Here is a 24,430-nt window from a genome sequence, read left to right as displayed (position 1 = left end):
TCTTAAGATGTCTGATACTGTAAATGGTATGCAGATGAATTACAGGCCTCTAAGTTCAAAAACGCTGACATTTGTTTAAAATGCATTATTTCAATCTTGTAGTACTTGCTGATATAAGGAGTCAGTTGTTTTAATTCTAATGACAGCAATAAAATGTAATTTCTCCTTATAAAAAAAGAAAATAGTGCTCTTCATAACATTCATGCACGGCCTGCTCCGAACTCCACCTCAGCATCAAGGAAGTGTGGACAACAGGAACACAAAGGAGAAATCCTTCCCGCATCTTATCCCATTTCCCCCATCTCATTTTTCTTAACAATGAGTATGGTCTTTTACATGCTCTTTTGTAAAGCGTCTCCAGATAACACTAGCTATGAATTGGCGCTTAACAAATAATGATCGATTGATTGATTGAATAACAAAGCAGATACAGTAACACGCTGATGATGGTTACATGTAGCAGTTTAACTTGATATGCTGGGCCTTGACATTGGTAATTAGCATCTAATTGTGACATTTTGCATCCATATGTTTTAATTCTCTGTAAATGTAGATGCACAATATTTAGTAACATCATCTCATGTCGAGTCAGTCATACAGCTTGTAAAAAACATGTCTTCCTTTCAGGGCTGTTGACAAGAAACAGATGGACTATGATTGCTGCCTCATGTGATTTACAGAAACTGTTTATCCTCGTGCGGATTCACTTGTTGTTCTATTAGTGGGCACAGACGTTTAAGCAGCAGGGGAGCCCGGCTGCAGAGCCATCATTACATAAGTGTTCCCTATGACACGAGTGCAGGAACTAAAACTGGACAGATTGCCTTTAATTGATAGATATTTCCCCCCCACACACACACATTCACATAAACAGTCAAAGCCATTTTCCACAGGAAAAAAAATACTTTATTTTTACACTTATATAATGTATATCAACATTTATAGACAAAATATGTACATCAAACATCTTTCATGTAGGTCCCAAAATATAAAATCTTAAGTACCTCTTTCTATAGAAAACTAGTCTTCTGGTAAAACGTTTTACATTCACTTCTCTTCACCTCGCTCCTTTGAATCCAGTATTCATAAGCAGTACAGAGAATAAACATCTGAGATTTATCAGCTTTTCACACGTAAAAGGCAACGGCAAGAACAAACACCAGGTTTGACTTGAGCAGAAACAGATGCATGATGAGTATGCAGACCAGGTCCAGCACAGTGCTACAGTATGTACACAGTTTCTGAGTACACAACGTACAAATGTCCACTTTGTATCTCTCCGGACGGACAGACTGCAAGAACAGGTATCAAAAATAGAAATGTACAAGAAGTCTATGAACAATAATTACAGAAAAATCCATCTTAACTGTCTGTTTTTGTCAATGAAAAACAAGACTTCTCATTCAGTGTGGTCATGTGCTGGCCCATTCCTTCATTCGTGCATCAGGTGTACCCTTTACTATTGTCTGTACACACTTGAGGAAACCCTTGAACTTTATGGTTTCCGGTTTAAATGGCGTTTTCAGTAATGACAATAGTGACCTAAAGGACATAGGCGACAAACTCTGGGTGAATTATTAAGTCTAACATTTGGTGCAACACTTTTCTTAAGTACAAAGATGCTGTGTCTTGCAGCTACAAGTGAGTGCATCAGTGTCATCTGCATTTATACTTTTAACAGCAGCATCTAAAATCTTTCTTTACATTCAACCGAGTGTGTGTGTGTGTGTGTGTGTGTGTGTGTGTGTGTGTGTTTGCGCAGGGCAGGTCCAGTCTATATGATACATTTGCATTGAATAAAACAACTGAGCTTTAAACATTCAACCAGAGCTTTGTATCCTCTCCTTTCCACCTCCTCTTGATCATTTCTACAAGTCTTCTTGTTTTGTGAGGAACAGAGGTCAGGAAAAAGGAGGGATTATGGAAAGGCTCAGTCATGTTCTCTTTCCTACTATCGTCTTTGATCCTGGGTACTAGAACAGGATAGTCTCTTCACCCTTTATCTTATCACTCAGTCTTTGGTTTCCAGGTTGAGGGGTGGTACCTGCTTTAGTGCCTGAAGGAGGGCAGGGGAGTCCATGGGGGTCTGAGATATGGATGGTGCTGGAGAGCCTCCTCTTGGAGACAACACAAGCTGAGGTGGAGGTGGCCTTTCGCTGGATATGGCAGATGCAGAGCCTCCCATCCCAGAGTAGAGCATGGGCACTGCTCCAGGGTACCAGCACTTTTCCAGCATGGGCAGGTAGGCTGCAGCCGAGGGAGGAATGAGGTAGAAAGGCATACAGAGGGGATGTGGAGGAGGGGGTGGATGATTGGGAGATACACTCATGTAGCTACCGAAGCCACTTGAGGACGATGAAGATTCCCCACCTGAGAGCTGCTCATCCTCAGACGACTCCACCCGGGCTCGTTTGTGGCGGAGCTCATCATCCTCTCGCTTCAGTGCTCGCTTCAGCTGGCTCTCATGCCCGTAGTAATCTGGACGAGCCTGCTGAGCCCCCGAGTCGTTCTTCTCCAGCTCCCCTCCATAGCCGCTGTCTGTGTCTGTATCACTGCCACTCTGCTCACTGCTGGTTGGAGCGTAGGCCCGCTGAATGACGGGCACGCAGTTCCTCCTGTAGCCCTCACTGGGTTTGGGTGGGAGGCTTGTGGCCATCTCCTTGTTGGGTTGGTGCTGGTGGTAGGTGGGCATCTCCTCCGGGCGAGGGCTTGCAGGAGTGCGCGGTCGGACTGGGCCTTGCAGCACCTCTGCAGCCACCTTGTGGAGGTGACTGATGACATGGGATGGCGAGAAGTCTTCGTCAGTCTCATGATTGGCAAGATACTGAAGAATTTCCTTGGCACACATATGGAAGCCAGAGCGGAACATCTCTTCAGACTTCTCTTGGCTGACAGCAGGCTGCTCTGTAAACACAAAAGAGGAACCACACAGTGCATCAGATACAGTCGTAGGTAAAAATCTTCTTATTTCATATTTTTTGGACTAATTAACTTGCAGTTGTACATAATCCTGTCATTGTGCTTTCAACTAAGTCATCTGCATTCCATCCAATAACACTATCCTGTTCCACATGCATTTTGATATGTGTGCAGGATCTTTAGCTCACCAATTTGCATGCCGTTCTGCAGGGCGAGGATCTTCTGCTGCTGCTGCTCCAGAAGAGAGTTGAGCGCTTTCACATGCTTGAGCGTTAGCTCTAAAACCACGGCCTTCTCCAGGTGTCCCAGAGTCTGTAGGAAACACACAGCGTCAGTATATCCTCTCCTCTTATGTAACAGAGACTACACTGTACAATTCATGTATGCAGGATTTTGGCTGTTCTAAAATCAGCAAACATAGAGGCAAAACTAACCAAAAACACATGTATTTCATATAATATTAGTCCATATAAATTTCATAAATAATAAATGTCCTGTATGAAAAGTAATCATATTACAATTGCATGTTATTGTTAACTGATGAAACTTTTTTTTTTTAACCCTCCAGTTTAAACAATGACACACGTCCTCATCAGTCGTTAGTCAGATTGCTGACGCACTCAGCACAGATGGTGTAATACCAGGAAACAGCCACAAGGTGGCGCATGCCGCATAATGCAGTGAATCATATTCTCCCTCCCTGCAGCGACTCCAACAACATGAACTCACCGTAAGTTTCAGGTGCTCTGGTAATAAATCTTTCAACTGAGCGATGCACTCGTTTATCCTGTCACGCCTTTTCTTCTCAATAAGTCGATGAGGCAGCTTGTAGGTTTCCTGCAGCAAAAACACAAAAGAGCATTCGATGGGTTAATTCAGCGGATCTGTGAAAGCACAAGCAGCCCTCTGTGATCACAGGCAGACACACCGATATGGACGACTCTAGGAGTTATGTCATAGCAGGAATTAGGTCAGCCATTTCTGGGACTACAGGACTACTGCCAGCACACAGCCCTCCTTCAAGTTTACACCTTTTTCATGAAACATCTGGTAATTATCTACCAAAAGAAGTATACAATACACAAAATAAGTACGAACCTTGCTCTCATCTCCTCTCTTCATTCCCCGCCTGGGTTTATATACATACATCGGGTAATCCATCCTATAAAAAAAAAAGAAGAAGCGAACAGTGAGATATGGTTCGTCCAAGAAGCAGAAATAAAAATCAAGAAGAAATCTTTTCTACACAGAGCCGTTCCGTCAAAAGACTTTTCAAAGTAGAACTTACCCGTGCACGTCTGACAGATCAGCCTGGTGTTTGGACAGGGGAGGAGGTTGTGCGCTTGGAATTCGCTCCATTCTTTTACTCCAGTCACGCAATTAAAGTCGGCGTACTTTTCCAATACAGTCACAAATAGCCTAAATTCGCATTTATTTACCCTTGTAGATCAAGAGGTAGAAAAATGCACCAAAATGCTTTTTAAAAAAAAAACAGGTGAAATTTTCAGTTAATTTTCTCCTGATTCATTACTAATCTAGTCAAGTCGTTTTGGTGAAGTTGGTCCCGGCGATCTCCACCCGTGATCAGTCCGCAGGAGGAAGGCAAGCCCTCTTTGGTGGCGCGATGGGAAAATGGGGGAGGACAGAGCGACGAGTTAAATAAACCCTCTGACTCTCCGCTTAGCATGACCTACCTCTGTCACATGAGGCTCACGTGTTAAACGGCGCTGTATCCTCGGCGGAGGGACCGCCCACTTTGTAGCGATAAGGAGCCTCAGTGGGCGGAAGGCTGCGGACGTCAGAGTGGGGGCGGTGCGGTTCGGATCCCGTGTACCACCATGCTGAAGTGTATGGAAACAAGCCTGAGCTAGCCACGGCTCGGGCAACGTGCACAGATCCAGAGCAGGAGTTCAACAGGCCCGTGGCACGGGACCAGTGCGTATGGTACCGATGGTCCTGCCAATAAAAACAGACAATAACACAGTTCAAACACTGTGGTAGCCATAGGCGTAGTGTTGTTATTGTGCAGAAATGATGTCATTCAGTGTCATGAAGTCAACATTTTACTGAGTGCTTTAAGAGTGGTAAAATTATTATTATTTTTTTTTTTACTCCTTCATGAATGAAATGCACTGCTTTTAATTTACTTATAACAAGTAAGCTTTATCTTTTTCCTTAGTAAACTACGATGTTATGCCTATAGGCTTACAGTCCGTTCAGCCCATGCAGTGTTTCTGTTTTTTTGAATTTTTTGAAAGAAAGTGTTCGATTATGAAGGGATGTCTCAAAAATACAAAAAAATAAATCAGACATTTATCATTTTGAGATATGTATATTCTTTTGTAGGAATAGACGCTGCGTTTGAACCCTTATTAGCCTTTTTACTTCCAGTTAGATTTTAATTTCTTGCCCTAAATCTACTTGCCAAATACTGCCTTAGCCCATACAATACTCATGCTTCAAATAATAATAAAACAGTCGGCTTCATTCAGTAGTCTATATATTGATGTAATTGTCAGCAGAATGCAGGTGAGCTTTATATCGACAGTGCTACCCCAGCACAAACACCACGTGCGTGGATGAGTGCGTGGAGACCTCGTTTGTTGTCATGAGGCGTTGCCGGCTGTCACGTTGATCTCCTCATGGACCCAGGAGCCTGCTGAGCATGCAGGGCACATCCAGCAGGTCAGTACATCCAGCACACAGCGGCTGCACCTGTCTGCTGCAGGCTGGGCGCACGTTCACATCACACCAGGGCCAGGACCACCTTACCCTTTAGAGACGCAGGTAAACATGAAGTCATTTTACTGTAGCAAATGAAAGAGGCCTGTAAGGACAAGTTAACTGAAATTTACATGGACTTTACCATGACTCCTTTAATATTGAAATTCTAAGAAAATATATAGCCTACTATTATTTATTTTATAGAGTTTTGAAAGATGTAAATTTAGTGAACAGATGCCTTCAAACCTCTTAATATCAATTCAATATTTTTGCATAACAACTGTAGGACATTTTGGGGGGATGCTTTGGGTTTGATCATCTTTGAAAAATTCAACACACAAGAGTTAAGTGTCTAAAAAGATGAGACATTTCTAGCTTAATGATCTATAATCAGGATAATAACCCTAATACATTAAAAGTGCATGTTTTTTTTTTTTTAAAGCTGTAGGTGATCAAAACAGAAAGTACAAGATTATAAGAGAATAATTGTGAGGTTTCAATTTTTCTTATTTAACAAATGTCTCATTATTTTTGCCAGGTAACCACTTTTAGCACAATCGCTGCAGTAGATGAATCATAAAGTATTTACTCACTATTCTTAGTGTAATGGGACAATTAATTGATTTCAATGACAAGAACGAAAAAACCAGCTCTGCAAGCCTGATAAAACTCACCAGGTCACACAAACAAGCACCACTCACCTTTCTGCATGTATACAATTTGGAAAGCAGATCCTGCATTCATTTGGATAGATTAAGTTTCACCAACTCTTTTAAGATTATTTTAACTATTTACACACAATTTACAGGTGTTGAATGTTGTATTTAAAATGATTAGTGAAGAAGTGACAACTGCCACATGACAACCTTTTTAGTTTTGGAAAATGATTCTCTTTCAGAGTAACAAGTGGCATCCTTCATTCTTAGTAAGAGCATCCAAAGGCTCACATGCTATGACCATTATAGGTTAACTAAATTCCTAGAGTGTAGTGAATTTAATGCAATTGGGATGGGCTCCAGGAATCAGAAATTGCAATATGGGTGAAACACAGGTCTCAGTGATTTAACTGTAATTAGATAAAAAACAATGATGGAAAGCCCCCTTGAAGATAATCCGTGCAGATTTAACACGATTTAATACATAGAAAGATGCAGACAATGCTGCCCCTTTTCAGTTCAATTATATACCTTAAACATTCACAGGGAGCATTGTGGAAACCCCCTGTTTGTATATGATGTTAATAATTAGAAAATACTGCACATAGTCTTCCCGTGCTGTGAAAAGAATTCAAAAAAGGTCACATTAAAGTATCTGAGAATCTGGTTAGTTCTCAACATGCTAACAAATTTACTCATGCAACTTGGTGATGAGATAAATGAATTTACTCATTTGTGACAGACAACAGATTAGATTTCAAAGTTCATTTGTCTTAAATTCTCAAACTGACTTCTCTGTCTGAGGCTCTTCATCTAATAGCAGCGCATCAGAGGGATGGCACCACTCAAGTTGTCAATAAACAAGTGGTTACACAGACAAAGTACACTTCAGGAATAATAACAACATCCCTTTGACCATTAGTCCCACATGTTTTCAAAAATCACCCCAACAAAAAAATATTTTTACACACTTCTTTATTTAAATAGACTCCAGGAATGGAATGTACAATCAGACACAAACCATTTTATAATATAAAGTTCAGTTTGGTCAAGCAGCACGCCAAAAAAAACAACAACTTCATCTTCTTTCTTTCTCCCTCACATGCACCCAATCGCTCAAACAGTCATTCTCTTGTGGATCTTTTACACACTTACCAACCTAAACAAAACTATGTTTGCGTGCTACAAAAAAAGAAATCAGTGCTTTAAGGACTAAATGTATGAAAGGAAGATTAAATAATTCAGTGCAGAGAAAACTATTCAACTTCATTTAAGTTTCTCCCAAAATCCTCGAATCCCCTCCTTGGAGCTACAGTACTATTCCTATGTGACTTCACATCACGACTATAACAAAGCACACCATGAAACTGGCTTGGAAATGAAGCAGTCATATGAATTCCTTCTGTTTCTCTGTAGGTTTTTGTGATTTTATTATTACTCAAAATAATAGTAATGGAAAAAGTTCTATGAGCTCAAAATGATTTCACAATGTTCGAGTATAACCTTCATCTGAGATAGCAAAGACTTACAAAAGACATACTTGCCCAAAAAGTTAATTCAAAAACACTTCAGATTTTTTCACAGTTGCCGTTTGTCTCCACATTTTAAATAAAGATAATATAATTTGAAATATAAAACCAAACAGTTACCAAAAACAGTTTTTATCTGAATAAGATATTGCATATCATTGAGCCTTCCTATTGCTGTCGGACAAATGCTAAATATTGAATGTGTTTTAGAGTTCAAACAAACCTTGAAATCCACATGTGACCTGAGTTTGCTGGTGCAACACTGAGCGTTGAAACCTCAAATATTCAAGGCCACTTGAGAGGAACTGTCCCTCAGAAGAATGGCTGAGCTTTGGCATGTTGTTAGTGTGGTAAAACACAGAAAAGGCATTCTGGGTAGTAAAGCTGAAGTCAGTGTTATTAATCTCTGAAAACTTACAGGACTGGCTTCTCAGGTCCTGAGGCACTTGATGCACACTCCACCCACACCGACACATCCTCACTACAGGCTGTGAGTAACACACTCACATAGCTCTCACTTCAGACACACACTCAGAGGCAAACATGTTGTAGGAGTGTCTGGACAAGTGTACAGTCAGACGCTGACCTAAATACAAACTGGGTGGACATGTTTTGGCTTTCTCCTGACTAACATGGGTTACACTGTCTGGAGTGCTCAGGCACTGGTGAAACTGGACCCCCGAGGCCCTCAGGCAGGCTGCTGGGGATTAATGTTCATATGAGGTGGATGACCAAGAAGACCAATTCTTTGTTTCTGTTTCCTCTGCTCTGTCATCTGCACAGAAAAACAAAAAGAACAGTGTTAAGTATCCAGCTGCAATGCAATGTATTATCCTTCGGTCTCTTCTGATTCATGCTGTAGGAAAAGGGATGTGAGGATTTTAGGACCCCTAGGAGTGCTTAAGAGCATTATTTTTAGGACTGGGTCCCTGTGTTTGAATTCAATGGGGGTTACAGTATACACACTAAATCTGACAGTATCATACTGCTCTGTGGTATTAACAAGTTAGTAAATATGCATCTAAACAACGCATGATTTTTTAAGTAGAGGAAACCTCACAGAGTTGATAAATTGTGAACTTAAGGGGAAAGCTATGTTATTCTTTACCTCCAGTCGATACATAGTCTGATATGTATTAGAAGCAACAACCTCCTTGGCTGCCAGCCTTCACATGCATGTAAAACTGTAGATGCTCATTTGGCTACTTGAGGCTGGCTCCCCGTGAGTCAATTGAAATAAAGGCCACACTATATTGCCCAACTCTATAGAAGAATGAAACATGTTAACAGCATTCTACAACAAAAGTTAAAGTCTCTGCAGCTCAGTTGTTCAATAAAACTTTGATAGATTTGGGTCAGAGACTAATTCGAATGAATTAACAACCCCAGTCACCTAACATCACAAACTGAATCTCATTCTGTTCGAAAGAATTCATCTGCCATGTTTATTGGCCAGCTAATGAGTCTGCATTGAGCATCTACTGGATTACAGTATAACTTAGTTGCTTGCTTAACTCCTACCCCTTAAATATACTCACTCTTAGCTTAAAACAAACAAAATGGCAACCTCCATTATGCCATGTTCAAGGCTTCAAAACGGTCTTTCCCAAAACCGGTTCACCCTGGTTCCAATCTGTAGGCTAAGCTAGGCTAACTGGCTGCTGATAGCTTTATATTTAACTTCACATAACTGAGTGTGGCAACGACCTTATTATCTAACTTTTAGAAAGAAAGCAAGGAAGTTTGACGTGTGCTGCTGCCCTCTTGGTCAAGTCACCCTTGTGAAAGAGCTCTTGATCTCAATGGGTTAATTACCTGGTTAAATAAAGGTTAAATAAAATAATAATTAAGTGTCTTACCCAGATGAGAGTTTAACCCCTTTCAACATTGAATTGTTCATTTTTAACTAGTTGAAGAAGAAAGTCATTCAAGGCTAATGAAGAACAATAAAATAGACATTCAAATGTAGTTGGTACCTTGTGTTGTCTGGGTACAATGATGATGGTTGAACAACACTTCAAATCCTTCAACAATATTTTTGTTTTGTTTGCTTGTTTGGTTTGATAATGATGATTTGAAGATGGTTTTGATGCTGATTAGAGCTCTGAAGAACAGCTGTCGATGTTGTTCTGTGCCTCTGTTTTGCACTTACTGACATTGTTCCTCCTTTCTAGATCCCTGCTTGTGTTGTATTTACTCTCGGATGAACGTCGCTTTGGATAAAAGCGTCTGCTAAATTAATTGTAGACTTTCAGATTGTTGTTCAATAAAAACGTTGTGATCTAAAGGAAAAACTTCAGTGAAGAAAGTCTATAACCTCTTCATGACTGAACAGTTTTAGTAGGAAAGAAAATGAAACAAAAGAAAAATAAATAAAGACTGAGGTAATGTCTGATCTACTATCACATGACACACCTGCTCTTTGAGCTCAGTCAGCTGTCCGGACAGGTTCGCTACCAGCCTCATGGTGGACTCCAGTTTTTCCTGCAGATTCCTGATTTCATTTTGCTCCCCCTCTGCATCGCTGCTCACCAGAGACATGGCACGCATCCGTGGGAACCAGTCCAGGTTGTGCTCCTGTGGTCAAACAAGCATACCAGCCACTGACTTTTTTTTTGTTTGTTACAGAAATGTTTACTGTATACACTAAGATAGAAGTTAATCAAGCTGGATTTATGTCCCAATACAATGTGATATTTTAGCAGAAAGTTGCTACTGTTCGGTAATCAGAAGCTTAAATGTGAACTATAAAGGAGAGGGGTCTCCAATCACTTTTAAAAGGAACAGGCCTGATTTGTATGCGGGAAATCAATGAGAGGTTAATGTCCTGAAACTCTTACTAAGACTTTCTTCCATGGAAATCCCAGTGAAATGACCCAACATCAGTTTTTGGTTAAAACTGAAACTCATGTTGTCTTGTTCCACTGTTTGTGTTCACAAGTGTGTTTGTGTCATTAAATGTGCATGACTGCTATGTTTATCAGTTTAGAAAAGAGGAACACACATTACTGTACTAAGGTGTGTGTATGTGTGTGTGTGTGTGTGTAACACAGGCCTGTACTAGTTAACAAGACTGACTCAGTAGTATAATCTGATGAACTCTATCTGGCCAGCAGTGATAAAAAAATAAATAACACAAAGGGAGAAAAAAAAATCAGGATTGGTACACAACATCATAGTCTATGAAAATGAAATTAACAAAGACAGACAATAATTGCACGGCTTTGGTGAATAGAAGGAAACCGTATAGAAGTCATCAAGCAGAGAGAAAAAAACCCAGAAAAGACCTCTTTAAAAAAATATAATCCCTGTGAACACTATGAACACTTCAGGTCCTCATCTCATTAAGCACGGTGGATTATTATTTAATCCAAAAAAAGTGCAGTCAATACCTTAATGAAACCCATTTAAAAGGACAAATAAATCCCAAACAATGAACCGTGAAGGTAGATATGTGTTTTCAGGGTGTATCTGTTTTTTTTATTTTTTTATCAGAATCAGAATCATGTCCTTATTTACCTTGATCATCTCAGCCACGTAGCTCTCGGGCCCTGTGTATTCAGTGGAATCTTTCACTTTTACCAGCACGATGAAGAAGAGGTAGTGCCACATGTTGTGCTCCTCTTTGATGTGCTCCTCGAAAGTCACGGTCTTGTTGTCAAACTTGTCCCGCTCCAGGCCTGCAGAGGGGCAATTACAGACTCTATAAATTGTACAAAGTTATGCCAGTTTTTCAGAAAAACAGAGGTTAGCGTTTTATTACAAAGTACAGCTCTTTTTCTAAAGTGTCCTGGGAAAACTTTGGTTCTGAATATGCAGTTTACAAATAAAAAAATTGATAAATTTAAACAGTTTATATTTCAACATAACTTGGAGAAGGGAACGTTTCCACTTGTTGGAATAATGTCATTAAAGGTGAGAAAGTGAAGAGAAGTTAATTATGTGCCGTCAGGATATTTAATTGATTTAAAAGTATCTAACGTGGCGAAACATGAGAACATAATTATATTTCTAAAAGGAAGAAATGAGTCATTTAAACTCAGAGGAATCATTATCTGTAGCTGCAGTACGTGTGAGAGTTTTCCTCCAGGATTAAAAGTTGCACACTTCTTCAGAACCACAGTTAGTGTTTTGTTCTACACTTATTGAACTTTTTACTCTTGCCTTTGCTGTGATATCAATTTGATCAATAAAATTCTCTATTATCTCTCTATTAATGCTGAGTAAAAACATCTATAAACGGGATGCACCTAATATTCAAGACTGTGCATTTCCTCCACTCAAGGCTATTTAAGTGCACAAAAAAAAAAAAAGAAAAGGAAAAAGCACATTGGATAGTGCTGGTAGAGAAAAAAGTAGAATACAGACACCTTAATGGAACTTCTTACAAAAACAAGAGTATAAACACCAAATCATGGGTTTAAGTTCTGAGAAAATGTAGAACACTCTTATCAGGGAGATAAAGGGGATTGGTGTTGTGTCCTTTAATGAGATTGAACAGCATTTTCTCTTTTATGGTTAATTGTATTTAACCTCAAAAGAGGGGAAGACAAAGGATGATTTATTTTAAAATGTTCTTAGACTGAATTGACGAGCAATGTTTGAAACAGAATTTGCTTACTTTATAAGTGAGTACATTGAAAGATGAGACTTTAGGGGGCTAGATTTATACAAACAGGGGTTATTATGTACTATGTGTATTCATTCTCTATTTAATATAAAACCTGACTTCCAGGGATCTGGTTTCAATGTTTTTTCTGGAAATCTGTTTTAAAAAAAAACAATTAAAGGGTCGTAGAAGGCCAAAGATTAAAAAAATAAAGTGAAAGTGAGTTGTTTGGAGCAACTCTCCAGAATGTCAAACACAGTCTGACAGTGGTTTTAATGGCTAAACAGAACTTATACTAATGTTCATTGCAGGTCTTTCGAGATATGGAGTCAGTTATAACCAGTTGTTTACAGGAAACCTGTTGACTCCTGTTGAGTTCCTCTTCCCCTTTTCTATGCAAAATGGAGAGTGCATTTTTCAAGGTTAAGCCTAATTCATTTTAAGAAAATCATTTCATGTGCAGGTAAAAATCATCTAACCTGAACAGATAGCTCTCGACATAGATCAATCTAAAACCTAATACAAAACTGAGCGAGAGATCAATGACTTATAAAACCGAGCAGGAGGATGTAGAGCCACTTAAGCCCACAGAGGTCAGCTCCTAATCTCTGCATCTCCTGTTCCCTTGAGGTCTTTGTGGAAACCATGGAGACGGCAGCTCCCCCTGTGGCCTGGCCTTCTTTAACATGAGTGAGTCACAGCTGAAGGCTGCATGGTGACATAATACTGTTCTCCTTCCATATGTTTACCACTTGTCCTCACTGCCTGATCCAACATGCACACATCCTCACGTACAGAAAGTGCTGCTAGGCTCACACAAGTATACTGTAACTATACACACATCTGCACTATGTGCTTATATATGCACACACAAACATCATTTATATAAAGGGACATGCAGTTTCGGAAGTCAGCAAAAAAAAGTACCATAAAAAATATGGTATTACAGTTAAGTTTGTGTTTTTGAAAGTGTGGGAGAAAATGTGTGTTTATGTGCGTGTAAGACAGACATGAATTATGGAGGCGAGCAGAGCAGCAGCAGGAAGCTCAACATGACTCAGCCTTCTTTGGAACGACAGCGAAGTGAAAAAAAGGGGAGAGAAGTAGGGTGGGGGAGATTGCAACAAACTTCTTAGACTTCCTACAGATGCTAGCAGAAACCACAAATAAATAAAAAAGATATTAACAAAAGATATGAAAGATTGGAGAGGGAGAACTTGGGAGGCAAGCAGGTGACCTGAGATGGATTTGTCAAGGGTAAGAAGGACGCACAGCCTTTGAACAACAGAGCTCTTCATACGCAGACTGCAGCCCTAGCGGACTGACATGATGATTACAAATGTAATCCTTTCACTGCAAAGTTGGAGGTTTGATTCCCATGATAGAATTATTAGAAAAATATGCCACCATGGGCCACAGGCAAAGTTCATCCACAGAAGATTAAGGACAGAAGTAACACACAACTTTTTGAAGAATGAACAGCACTGTAGCTTAGTAGTCTCACCACAGATGAAGCAGGTCGTCTTCAGGACTTCCTCTTTCTTCTGTTTTTCACTCCTCAGGTCAGCGAAGGTGTCGATGATGACACCGAAGATAAGGTTGAGGACGATGATGATGACCATGAAGAAGAACAGCAAGTCGTATATCACTCTGGCTGCAAACAGAGGCTCCTGAGAATGGAATACAAACAGGGTTAAATGGAAATTTACTTCTACCACGGATCGAATTAATCATTTACTTATTTTGGCAAAGTGTCACTTTGTACAAGTTGTGGATCATTGAGGATGAGTCTTTAAAGATTGCCCCATTTAAATGTGTGACCTAAAGGGCGGCTCTTTATGTTAACATGTGTTGGGGATGATGTTATGAGTTTCAAACCAGGTTAACCTTCGCCATCATGGATGTTAATGGTAACACAAGACCGCAGATGTAATTTGCCAGATGCTACAGTAACAGAGACGACAGCAGGACGGTAAACCTGCTGTAGCCTCGCTCTGTCTCCAGGTACTAGGACACAGTTTGAAAAGCTCCACAGCATCATAAAAATAAACACACCCTAACTGACACACTTAGTTAAAACACTCATCTTTCAAAACAACAAACTCTGACAAATCCTGTTCCTCATGTGAGCCATGTCTGGCCGTCCGCTGTTTTACTTCAGAATTTCACCTCAGCAGTCAGCAACACTTTATTGCAAAAGTGTTGCTGACTGTGTTGTGAGTACGTGAGGAATACATTCACATCCGCTTTTGACATCATTAGTGGTTGAGCCTGAATTCAGTGGAAATCTATTCAGAGGTTCAATTCTCAAAACGCGGTAGAGGCAGTGCAGCTGGATGGAAACGTTGTGAAACCGCTGTGAGACAAAAACAACTTCAGCACACGATGGGCTCACAGCCAACTCTAATGACCCGTGCTGCAGCTGTGGGCGCTTAACACTCTCATCTTGTACACACAGGCAAAGTACAGTACAGTCAGGGGGCCTTTATCCGAGTCGTCGTACCTCCTTGGAAGGCTTTCGGAGGACGTCCCCTACACCCCCTCCACTCCTCAGGCCATGACTAAGCACAGTGACGATGCACATGAGAAGAGAGTCACAGGTCCTCTCCATGTCGCTGTCCTCCTCACCGTCATCCCCAGAAACTGACAGAGCAGAAAGGAAAGCTTTAGTTCAACAACTTCAGAGGGTGTTAAGGCAGGAGAAAGCACATTTTTTTATTTTTTTATTTTAATAAGCAGGCTTTTATCTGTTCATGGACTGTCAAAATGACTCCATCAATTTAGCACATGTACATAGCCATAACCGATGTCTGGAGGTACACCCGATAATTCCATATCTAAGCATCTATCTGCTTAAATTTGTTTAAACTCACACTGATAGCTCTGTAAGATTTAGGTCATCATATTTCTTAAACAAAATAAAGATTGGGGTAAAATGCAATGCATTTTTCATTATGAGTAGATCTTTAGCCACATTTATGACAAAGTGAGTTTATTATGATGTTGTGTATACATTTTGACATGATGCTATCTGTGTTCACACATACAATATTAACTCTAATGAATAATCTTCTGTGGTTTTTTGTTCATATCTGTCCTTGGCTCAGTTGCAGAACTTGCTATCTGTTGCAACCTTGTATGCATGTTTTGCTTCACAGTGTGAAGGCATCTAGCCTAAACAAAAGTGTTCTATATGAGATGACATTCGACAACAGCTTTGGTTTAACTTGATCTGAGGCCAACAGAAACAAATAATCAGCATAGGTGCATTAGTTCTCGCAGCTAGCTGTGTTCTTCATTGATGCACGAGCCGAGTGATCCACCGCTAAGAGTTGTCCAGGTTTTTTTGTTTGGATTTCATGGAGCGCCACAGTTCGGAGTTTGGATTTATGGGTTGGACAATATTTATAGTGAGTATGATTTTACTCGCCTGTACCCTGACATACATGGGCCTTTTCAAGGGTTGCATATCTAAAAATGCTTCAAACCACGATTCTTTATCTAGTGACAAACAAACCAAAGTGTAATTGAGTCAAAGATAAGTGTATTTTCTGGTCTAATTATGAAGACACCACACATCCGGAGACCACAGACTTATCAGGCCTGTAAACATTTTTTGGACTCCACATGCTGATGTCATGTGTGGAATGAAGAGGTCACAAGTCAATTGGTAGGTCAAATGGCAGTCATGTGATAGTCTGCAAACCATTTCTACTTGAACACAACTCTGTCTGGTTGTTTTTTTGCACTCTTTCTCAAAAATGTCTTTGGGGACATGGCTACAAGTCTAGCAACTTGAATGATGTGTGTGCTCAGTGTGTTGGTACCTTCAGGCTTCAGATTATCTTTACAGTCAGTGTAGGCAGTGAGCGATCCCAACTGTGTGTCCACTCCCCTATTCTCAAAAGTTAAATCTCTGACCTCACAACTAAATTGAACCATATCATAAAATGAGCTTCTTGCTAGAAATTGTCCAGACATTTTAAACATCAAAAAACAAATGGCACAACAACACCTGCCATTATTTATAAATTAACTCATTTTCAAGGAGTAAAACTTTTGACTAAAGACACATGTCTTCATGCAATACAAAATGACTGCAGTGTCTATTACCTTCCTGCAGGGCTCCTGTGGTGCAGTTCTCATCAATTCCTCCCTGACACATTCCTGCACTCAGAAATTCGCTGGCCAGACTGGCTCCATTTTCTAGAAAGTGTGAAAGGAGAGTGCATCCTTTTTAAAAGTGTTTTCTAAATAAGAAAGCTGGGGGGGGGGAGGGAAGAAAAAGTTGACAAGACAGAAGTTTGTCCTCACTCAATGTTGTGTTTGGGATGCGATCAACCTCCAGGATGAAGTCATCTTTGAAGAAAATGTAGCCGACGATGGAGAAGAGGTAGACCAAGATGAGAGCAAGCACAGCAGTGAGCACAATAGAGCGTCCGTTACGGGTCACACTCTTGATCACATTCAGCAACGTCTCCTCTCTGTATACCAGGTCGAACAGCTACAGGGCCAGAGCACGCATTCCAAAAAGATATGCAAATATAAACAAGGTTATTAAATCATGAAAAAATTCAGGTTCCATATTACTTTACATACTGTTTTACTTTGTAGCAAGGTGAAGGTGAAGTAATACAATCATGGTAAAGTCTTTGATTGGATATCTTTCCATTATGTGACTTTAATAGCCTTTTTCTTCCTCTGAATCCGAAATGTCTGAAATGAATCCCATATGTTTACAGCATCCTGTTATTACAGTTAAAAAGTATGGAAATATGTTTTGCTCCATCTTCAGGAGAGCAGCCCAGGCCTGTGTTAATGGAAAGCAGTCTAAATATTACTGTATCCAGTCTGACACTTTATAAAACAGACCTGAGGATCCTCTAAACACCCTAACTACAACAACAAAAGAAACATAACAACAGCACCAAATAAGGCAAAATCAAGCACGCAAATAGGATATGTCCTTGAATGCACCATGATAAAAGGTATAAGGCTATATTCAAAAAGAGAGGGATTTTTTTTTACTCATGGTTTAATTCAAAATTTGCTGCATTTATATTAATTATTTCTCTCACCTGCCTGTCTTCATCCCCTCTAAGTATGTGTGTACCCAAAGGATGTGTCTGTGTGTTTCTCTTACCAACAGACTGTAGAAAAAGACGTGGACAAACACCCCCAGACTGCAGATGATCAGGTAAAGGAGGTGGTAGAGGAACTCAAAGTCCAGCACCATGGCTTTGTAGCCACGTGTGAAGGTTCCTCTGTTCCCCACGAAACTCATCAAGAAGATGATTTTATTACAGACCTAGAAGAAAAACAGTTTGGTTCCTTTAATAAGTAGAATCCTGGATAATTCGTTTATTTTAACGTAGAAAAATCCACCTGGGACACAAAACACGATGACAGCAAGATGATGAAGATCGACACTGCTTTCTTTAATATATCTTTCAAAACAAAACAGCAGACTCGTAGCTGAAGCAGTCAGCTCAGTGAAGATCTGAAACATGCAACACGATGACATGATCTGGGACATTATTGGCAACAAACAGTTCTGTTTGAAGAGTACCCGAGTGTTTTTACATGTGTTTGTTGTCTTTCCGCAGAAAAATTATTTCTTAAACCTCAAACAAGACACCAGGGGAAGAGATTAACGACAACTCGGGTTACCACAGCACGGTAGAGAAAAAAACATGACTTTTTAGTTGTATATGTAGACACATTTCTAACAGGGTTTTTCCCTGTGCGGTGAAGAAAATTGAGACAGGACAAGTATCAGTGTGTGAGAGGTTATGAGCAGAGCATTTTTATTGGAAAAAATGAAGTTAAAGCCCTACCAAGAATGGAAAGGATGCTAAATAACACTTATTTAGTCTCTAGTGCTGAGTTAGAAAAACAAGCCTTAACGATATAGCCTCAAACGTAATGAGAAAAACTAACAAGGTGATATGTGACCACTGAACAGCTGCATGTAAACTATATTTGAAAGGGACCAGGTTACTGCAGGCCATGGTAACGTGTTCTCTGATCTCCTGCTCTAACCTGCTCTCCTTTAATAACCCGGTTTCTTGTGCTTATGTAAACTGAACAAATAAGAGGAGTGATGACGGCTAAACGTTATTTCCCGTGTGTGTGTGTGCCTGTGTGTGTGTGTGTGTGTGTGTGTGTGTGTGTGTGTGTGTGTGTGTGCGCGCGTGTGTGTGTGTGTGCCTGTGTGTGTGTGTGTGCCTGTGTGTGTGTGTGTGCCTGTGTGTGTGTGTGTGTGTGTGTGTGTGTGTGTGTGTGTGTATGTGTGTGTTTAAGAGCACATCAAGAAAATCTCTGGCGGGTGCTAGGGTGGTGTCACACTCTCTAGAGTCCAGTGACGCACTTCACACCCAATAACACAGTGCAAGAGAGGACTTCAGGGGCAGGAGTGGGGGGTGGTGAGAGGGGGGGTAACACCATAAGTAGATGTGCAAGTGGGCATGGGTGTGAGAGAACTAGAACTGGCGTAAAACAGGTTCCAATTACGTAACGAAGCATGAACGTGTACTTGTGGTAAAATACTGTACAAGTTGAGTTTTTGGTGGTTCTTTGGAAAAAGTGTCCGACATCGCACTCAAACAGGAGAGATATTTGACTTGAATTCATTTGATCTGCTCACATCCTGCTCGAAGCTTCTGAGGAACACCATTGTGTAAAAAATAGTTCCAGTGAAACAGTCAATAACAAAGTCTCTAGATCAAAACACTTCACTGTTGATACTTTTCATTACTTTGTCAGATGCTTTCAGAGCCAATTGTCAGCTAACCTGCATTTTTATTGTTCCACCCAAAACACTTTGAGAAATAATGATTGTTTCTATCGTTTTTTTTAGAGCCCAAGCTGACATTGTCAATTCCTTATGGGTTCTTACAAACAGTCCAAAACAACACAGTACTACCTGTATAATTATTTAATTATTAAAACATAAAATTTACTGCATGTCTTAATACCTTTAATAATAATAATAATAATAATAATAATAATCTGACACTTACAAACATGTTTACTCACATTAAAAGAACCAAGAAGGAAGAGGGTTGGCTCCAGGCCAACGGAAAAGATGAGACGGAGGATGGTGATGATGACGAGGGCACGGATGCCCAGTGGTTGAGGCATAATAATAACGATGGCCAGCGTTGCCATGACTCCCATCCAAAGCAGAGCAGACAGGTGGGGGTCAAGCACAACTACAGGAGAGAAATTTCCATACACAAATGACGACATCAACTTTATTAACGAAAATATGAGCAAAAAAGAAAATACAGTCAATACGTATTTGACCTCCCGTGAATTTAAAACGACATGTGGAGGATTAGAGTTGTGAGGATGACTTTGCAGTTTGCAGCTTAAATGAAGCCTTTCTCCGGATCAACAGATTTTTCATGGGCTTCAGCTCTGTTCTGCCTCTCAGGCAGGCCCCAGGCCTTCATTAGGGAGACTTTGAACTCAAAAACAGCCACTTACATAACACCCAAAAGTATATGACATACTTTTTTGTATGCATGAGTGTGTGCAAGACTCTAGTTAGAGACTCCCTGAAGCTCTCCTTGATCCTTAAAATCCAGGATTAGTCAGGAGTTTCATGTTGCAACGAATCACTTAGGCTAAAACCTTCTACCAAGTTTGACCAAGCTAAAAACAAGGCCACACCTAACAAACCTGCTGATCTGTAACTGATCCCTCTTTGTTTAAACACATCATGCACAAGTATGTGTGTTGGCAAGGGCTGTAGCTGTATCAGCACTTGGGACAGTCCTACCTCAGAGAACAGAAAAAAAAAAAGAAAATCAGAAAACGATGTGGATGTTAAAATGGTAGAAAAAGAAAGCAAGAAGGAAAATGGGGCAGGACTGTGAGAATTAAAAAAAAAAAAACAGAGTTCCTGTGGATTAGAAAGCAGAGCAAGAGTAATGTTGGTGAGGGAGCCTTCCTTTTCTTCCCTCCTTCCCTTCCCCTAGATTCTCCCCCCTCCCAATCCGTGTGGAGATCACATGACAGGTGCCACTTACATAACAGCAGTCTCTAAAAATACCTCCGCTGAAAGATTTATGAGGAGTGAGGAGGGAGCCGCACACAGCTCCAGTGATGTGGCAGCCTAAAAGAGGGGCGCTTACGTGCACTCACAAACCCTGCACTTATACCTCACACTTTAATGTGCAGGAGGATTATTGTGCGCTAAGTAAAATCAACAGTAGTGAAAGCTTTAAACACGGATGTCAGCATATTTAATGACGTGAATTTAGGATTTTCACCCAAATGTGGTTAGTGATGCATGAAGAAAGAACACACTGACACAGATCTCCTGCTCTTGTAACCTCATTGTATAGCCCCGAGCAGAGGAGGACGAGCCAGCTCAGTGCAAATGCGTAAGTTAGAGAAAGGAGGGTGCCTGTTACAGCAGGCCAAAGGTATGCTCATGTGACGATGTCTTCAACGCAGAGCAAGAAACATCGAAGAGGAGAAAATAAGTCAGACTTACTCCTATTGTGTCTTCTGTTTGTTGCAAATATGCATCTTTTTATGAATGAGTTGTAGTTTTGTCATAAGGTTTGCATTTTTACTGTATGACTTTTTTAAAGTTGTACTTAGTGGTACAGTAGCTGTTCTTCTCTGCCTGCACTAATGACAAATTGTTGTCATTCATAAAGTACACTCACACGTTCACATTCACTACATCCCAATGTACTGAGTCTTTTTTGTTTTTTACATTTTAGTTTTGCACAATGTTGGTTCTGAAATCTTTAACTTGAAGATGTTATTAGTAATAAGAGATATATGAAATGGTTGTAAAAGCTTGATGTCATATTCTCTCACCCCCCCCCTCCACCCCACCAGCACAGGAGTGCTCGCTGTGTGCAGCCTCCTCACTCTAACATCTCTCCATTAGTACATGTCCATAGGATCCTGTTTGTGCATGTGTGTGTGCAGCATGACTCAACAACTTTAATAATGGATATCTTCTTTTTCTTTATGTACTCAATGTTTAATTAATTGAAAAAAAACTTTGTCATATGATCACTTCTTTTTTATATGAATAAATGTAGGATGGAAACCATTCAAATGGAAAACTGAACCAACTAAAAGTAAATAGACAAACCTTAAACGAGGAGGATCCGGCAGCTGAATAGAAAGCCTTGTTCAAAGTGTTTGACATGATGAATGACTTTTTGTTTTTGATGATTTGACATGTTTGTTTGTTCCTACCTGAGTGATTGTAAGTTGTGTTTATGGAAGACTAAATGATAGTGGGCGCTCCTGTGTTTACTGTGGTCGCCATAGCATTGACAGACAAATATGAGTTCAAAGCCTCGACAACATGAGCTGTGGTTAGCCCATGTATTTGTGTGTGTTGGTGGTTGGATGTGGGTGCAGGTATCTTACGAAAGTAGAGGGCTTCTAAGGTCCTGATTTTAATCTTGGTCAGGTGATTTGAAGTCAGCAGATCTGAACTTTTTAAAAGGAGATCAGTAGGTCAATCGGAGCCTGAGTCAGAGCTCTATCAGTGTCGCTCGCTGCACCATGTCACCTGCCTTTTCAAATAGATCCTTAAACCTAAGTGTGATGGAAATGTAAAAATCTAAATAGTGAGTACAAGCCTATTTTGGTGACGTGATATAGTAATATTGTCAAGGCTTTTTGTACATCAAGGCTTTTTTTGCTTGCTGCAGAATTTAGTGCTATACATTCAATACAGCCAATCTAATCACAGTGATATTATTCTATCCCAATCTATCCAATATTCCATAATAGTGTAGGCCATATAAGGTAATAAGAGCAGTTCGAGACTGAAAGCATTTCAGCAAGTCTCCTCCTTCCTGTTTGCATCATTAAGGGCTTAACCTTTCTTTGACTGTGTTTCTGAAGAAGTCGAAAAAAAAGCAGCACACATAAATACGCCTCTGTAGAGCTGCATCGATACAACATAAACAAGTATTAAAAAAGTCCCTGCAGAGACAGTAAATGTTTGACATGCATGAAAGCATCTCATCAGACACTTTTTGAACATCTTATTATGATTCAAAGTAGCTTTCGAGAGTATCAGATATTGAAAAGCACAAAATGATTCTCTGTTTGAAGTGATTGAGCAACCAGAGTTTTAAACTGATATTAGAATTAGGGTTTAACAGGATGCACTGACCTCCTTGTACCCCCTCCAGCGGGTAGAAGAAACAGACGAGCAGGTTCATGAGCACAGCCAGGTTGAAGGAAACATTACTCCACACTGTCATGTTTCTAGAGCACCAGTACAACACCTGCTGGGCTGGAGAGGAGGTGGACACAATGAAACAGAAGAATTAATTTCATAATTTGACTTTATAGTCATTTAGGTAGATTTACATATTTTTGAGAAGAACTGTAAATTTCAAGTCTTTTGACAGGATGTTGCTGTCCAACCAATAGGCTATAGGCTTAAGAAATGTATTTAAAATGGTATTAAAACAAAGAGTAAATAAGCAGTTATCACAAATGCAAATATGAACCGGTCCTAGTATCTTAATTGTGATAAGAGACCAATAATAAATCTTGCTTTTAACATACTATTTCTCAAGCAACTACGATTTATTCCCCCAATAATCTTAGAGCATAAAAACGTTTGGGTTAATCTCAAAATATAAACTAAGACTAAATCTGCTTCTTTATAAGTCATCATTTTATATAAAGTAACACAAGGATGGAGTTTTAATGAAAGAAATGACAGCGGCCGAAAACTTCATTTAGATTTTTAATGTATTTTAAAGGTAGAGTCAGTAACTTTTATCTACAGAATTAAGTATAGAGTTATACAAAAGTAATGCCGCTCAGTTATCACTTATGGGCCTCCATACATGTGTGGTGGTGACTGTGTCTGCAGAGACCCTGTCCTATGCTTGGATTTGGATGTTTTATGTGTCTTGTTTGACTCGGGACGTTTCTGGGTGGGGAGTGGATGTGTTTCCCTCAGCCAATGACATTGGCAGGTGAGTTTGGGATCGTTACGATATCATGAATATTAGCACCCGGATGTATCGGCAAAGAAGAAATAAACAAAACTTTAAAAAAGTGAAACACACCGCTACAGATGTACAATATTAATGTTATATTTTCTGTCGTGTAGTTTTGTGGAAAGCGGTAAGAGGGACTTTCCTCTGTCCATCTAATCCTTTGAGTGAGAGACATAATATGGCTGTGGGTGGGTATGCAGACATATTCTTGAGTTCGAAGTGTGACTGATTGTGGGTGCGGGTCAGTATGTATGTGTGTGTGTATGTGTTTGCATGCATGAGCAACAGAGCTCTCAGTTGTGATTCATAAGGTTACAGTATAAATGTTTCACGGCTCAGAGAATGTGGAAATCCCCAGTCTGCTTTTAGACTGTGGAAACATGCACATACGCTACTTGAGCACAGACAATGAGATAGTTAGCTGTGACTTGTTGTCAGTTTCTAATACACATCCATGCTTCCTTCTATCTTCCATCTCGATTATCCTGTTGAGGCGCACAGGTCTACCCTAAAATGGATAATGCACTGGATATGATGTGCATAGACATGTCGCCAAGTCTGTCACTGGCAAACCTAATCACACAACATTCATCACTGTGGTAGATTTGGGGTTCCAGTCCAGACAACATACCCCTCAGGAGTAGTAATCACACACTTGTTAAGCACTTTCAGGATACTTTGACCAAGGATTTTCCAGATGATCTAGATTTTTATGTTCACCAGGATTGTTGATCCGTTTTCAGTGTCCCTGGAACCCAAGGGTGGTGATTTGAGTGGGTCCTTGGAAAACTGAATGGATCCCAAATTACATTTTCATTTGTCTCTATCATTCATATAATAGTATGAAAGACACAAAGACACTTTTTTTTAGTTGATCTACAGACATGTGATTTCTTTCAAAACAATCCAGAGACCTGAAAAAACATGTTTTGTTTTAGAGACAACATTTTTTAAGGCTAAGATGAGGTGCTTCCCTATGGACTG

At 40.0% G+C, this 24,430-nt stretch overlaps 2 protein-coding genes across 2 annotated transcripts in view; both read right to left on the bottom strand.

Annotated features, from left to right (window-relative positions):
• Positions 1 to 883: 883 nt before the first annotated feature.
• On the bottom strand, positions 884 to 4,629 carry LOC109992505 (class E basic helix-loop-helix protein 40). Its single transcript, XM_020645140.3, has 5 exons — positions 4,208 to 4,629; positions 4,018 to 4,081; positions 3,649 to 3,756; positions 3,108 to 3,231; positions 884 to 2,904 (listed from the first exon to the last, which is right to left on the bottom strand). The coding sequence occupies exons 1-5, from the start codon at positions 4,276 to 4,278 to the stop codon at positions 2,012 to 2,014; spliced, it is 1,260 nt and encodes a 419-aa protein (XP_020500796.1). The 5' UTR covers positions 4,279 to 4,629; the 3' UTR covers positions 884 to 2,011.
• A 2,628-nt stretch (positions 4,630 to 7,257) lies between these two features.
• Positions 7,258 to 24,430, bottom strand: part of itpr1a (inositol 1,4,5-trisphosphate receptor, type 1a) — a 70,038-nt gene continuing 52,865 nt past the window's right edge. Inside the window, exons 51-60 of the mRNA XM_020645112.3 lie at positions 22,603 to 22,725; positions 19,476 to 19,651; positions 17,581 to 17,745; positions 16,752 to 16,941; positions 16,551 to 16,643; positions 14,941 to 15,080; positions 13,942 to 14,107; positions 11,348 to 11,508; positions 10,244 to 10,405; positions 7,258 to 8,603 (exon numbers count right to left, since the gene is read on the bottom strand). Of these exons, the coding sequence (XP_020500768.1) occupies positions 8,517 to 8,603; positions 10,244 to 10,405; positions 11,348 to 11,508; positions 13,942 to 14,107; positions 14,941 to 15,080; positions 16,551 to 16,643; positions 16,752 to 16,941; positions 17,581 to 17,745; positions 19,476 to 19,651; positions 22,603 to 22,725 (1,463 nt within the window). The 3' untranslated portion in view covers positions 7,258 to 8,516. The remainder of the gene's footprint in view (positions 8,604 to 10,243; positions 10,406 to 11,347; positions 11,509 to 13,941; positions 14,108 to 14,940; positions 15,081 to 16,550; positions 16,644 to 16,751; positions 16,942 to 17,580; positions 17,746 to 19,475; positions 19,652 to 22,602; positions 22,726 to 24,430) is intronic.

The sequence above is a fragment of the Labrus bergylta genome, chromosome 5 (genome assembly GCF_963930695.1).
Source record: "Labrus bergylta chromosome 5, fLabBer1.1, whole genome shotgun sequence".
NCBI classification, from domain to species: domain Eukaryota; kingdom Metazoa; phylum Chordata; class Actinopteri; order Labriformes; family Labridae; genus Labrus; species Labrus bergylta.
Note: the sequence above shows the minus strand (reverse complement) of the source record. Positions and strands in the feature narration are given on the sequence as shown.

Bases quoted from the DNA above. Each gene is read 5' to 3' on its own strand.
- LOC109992505 (XM_020645140.3), bottom strand. From the start codon at position 4,278: ATGGAGCGAATTCCAAGCGCACAACCTCCTCCCCTGTCCAAACACCAG. The intron at 3,232-3,648 runs GTGAGTTCATGT...TGTTTCCTACAG, and splicing joins CAGAGCACCTGAAACTTACG to ACTCTGGGACACCTGGAGAA. The intron at 2,905-3,107 runs GTGAGCTAAAGA...TTGTGTTTACAG, and splicing joins GCAGAACGGCATGCAAATTG to AGCAGCCTGCTGTCAGCCAA.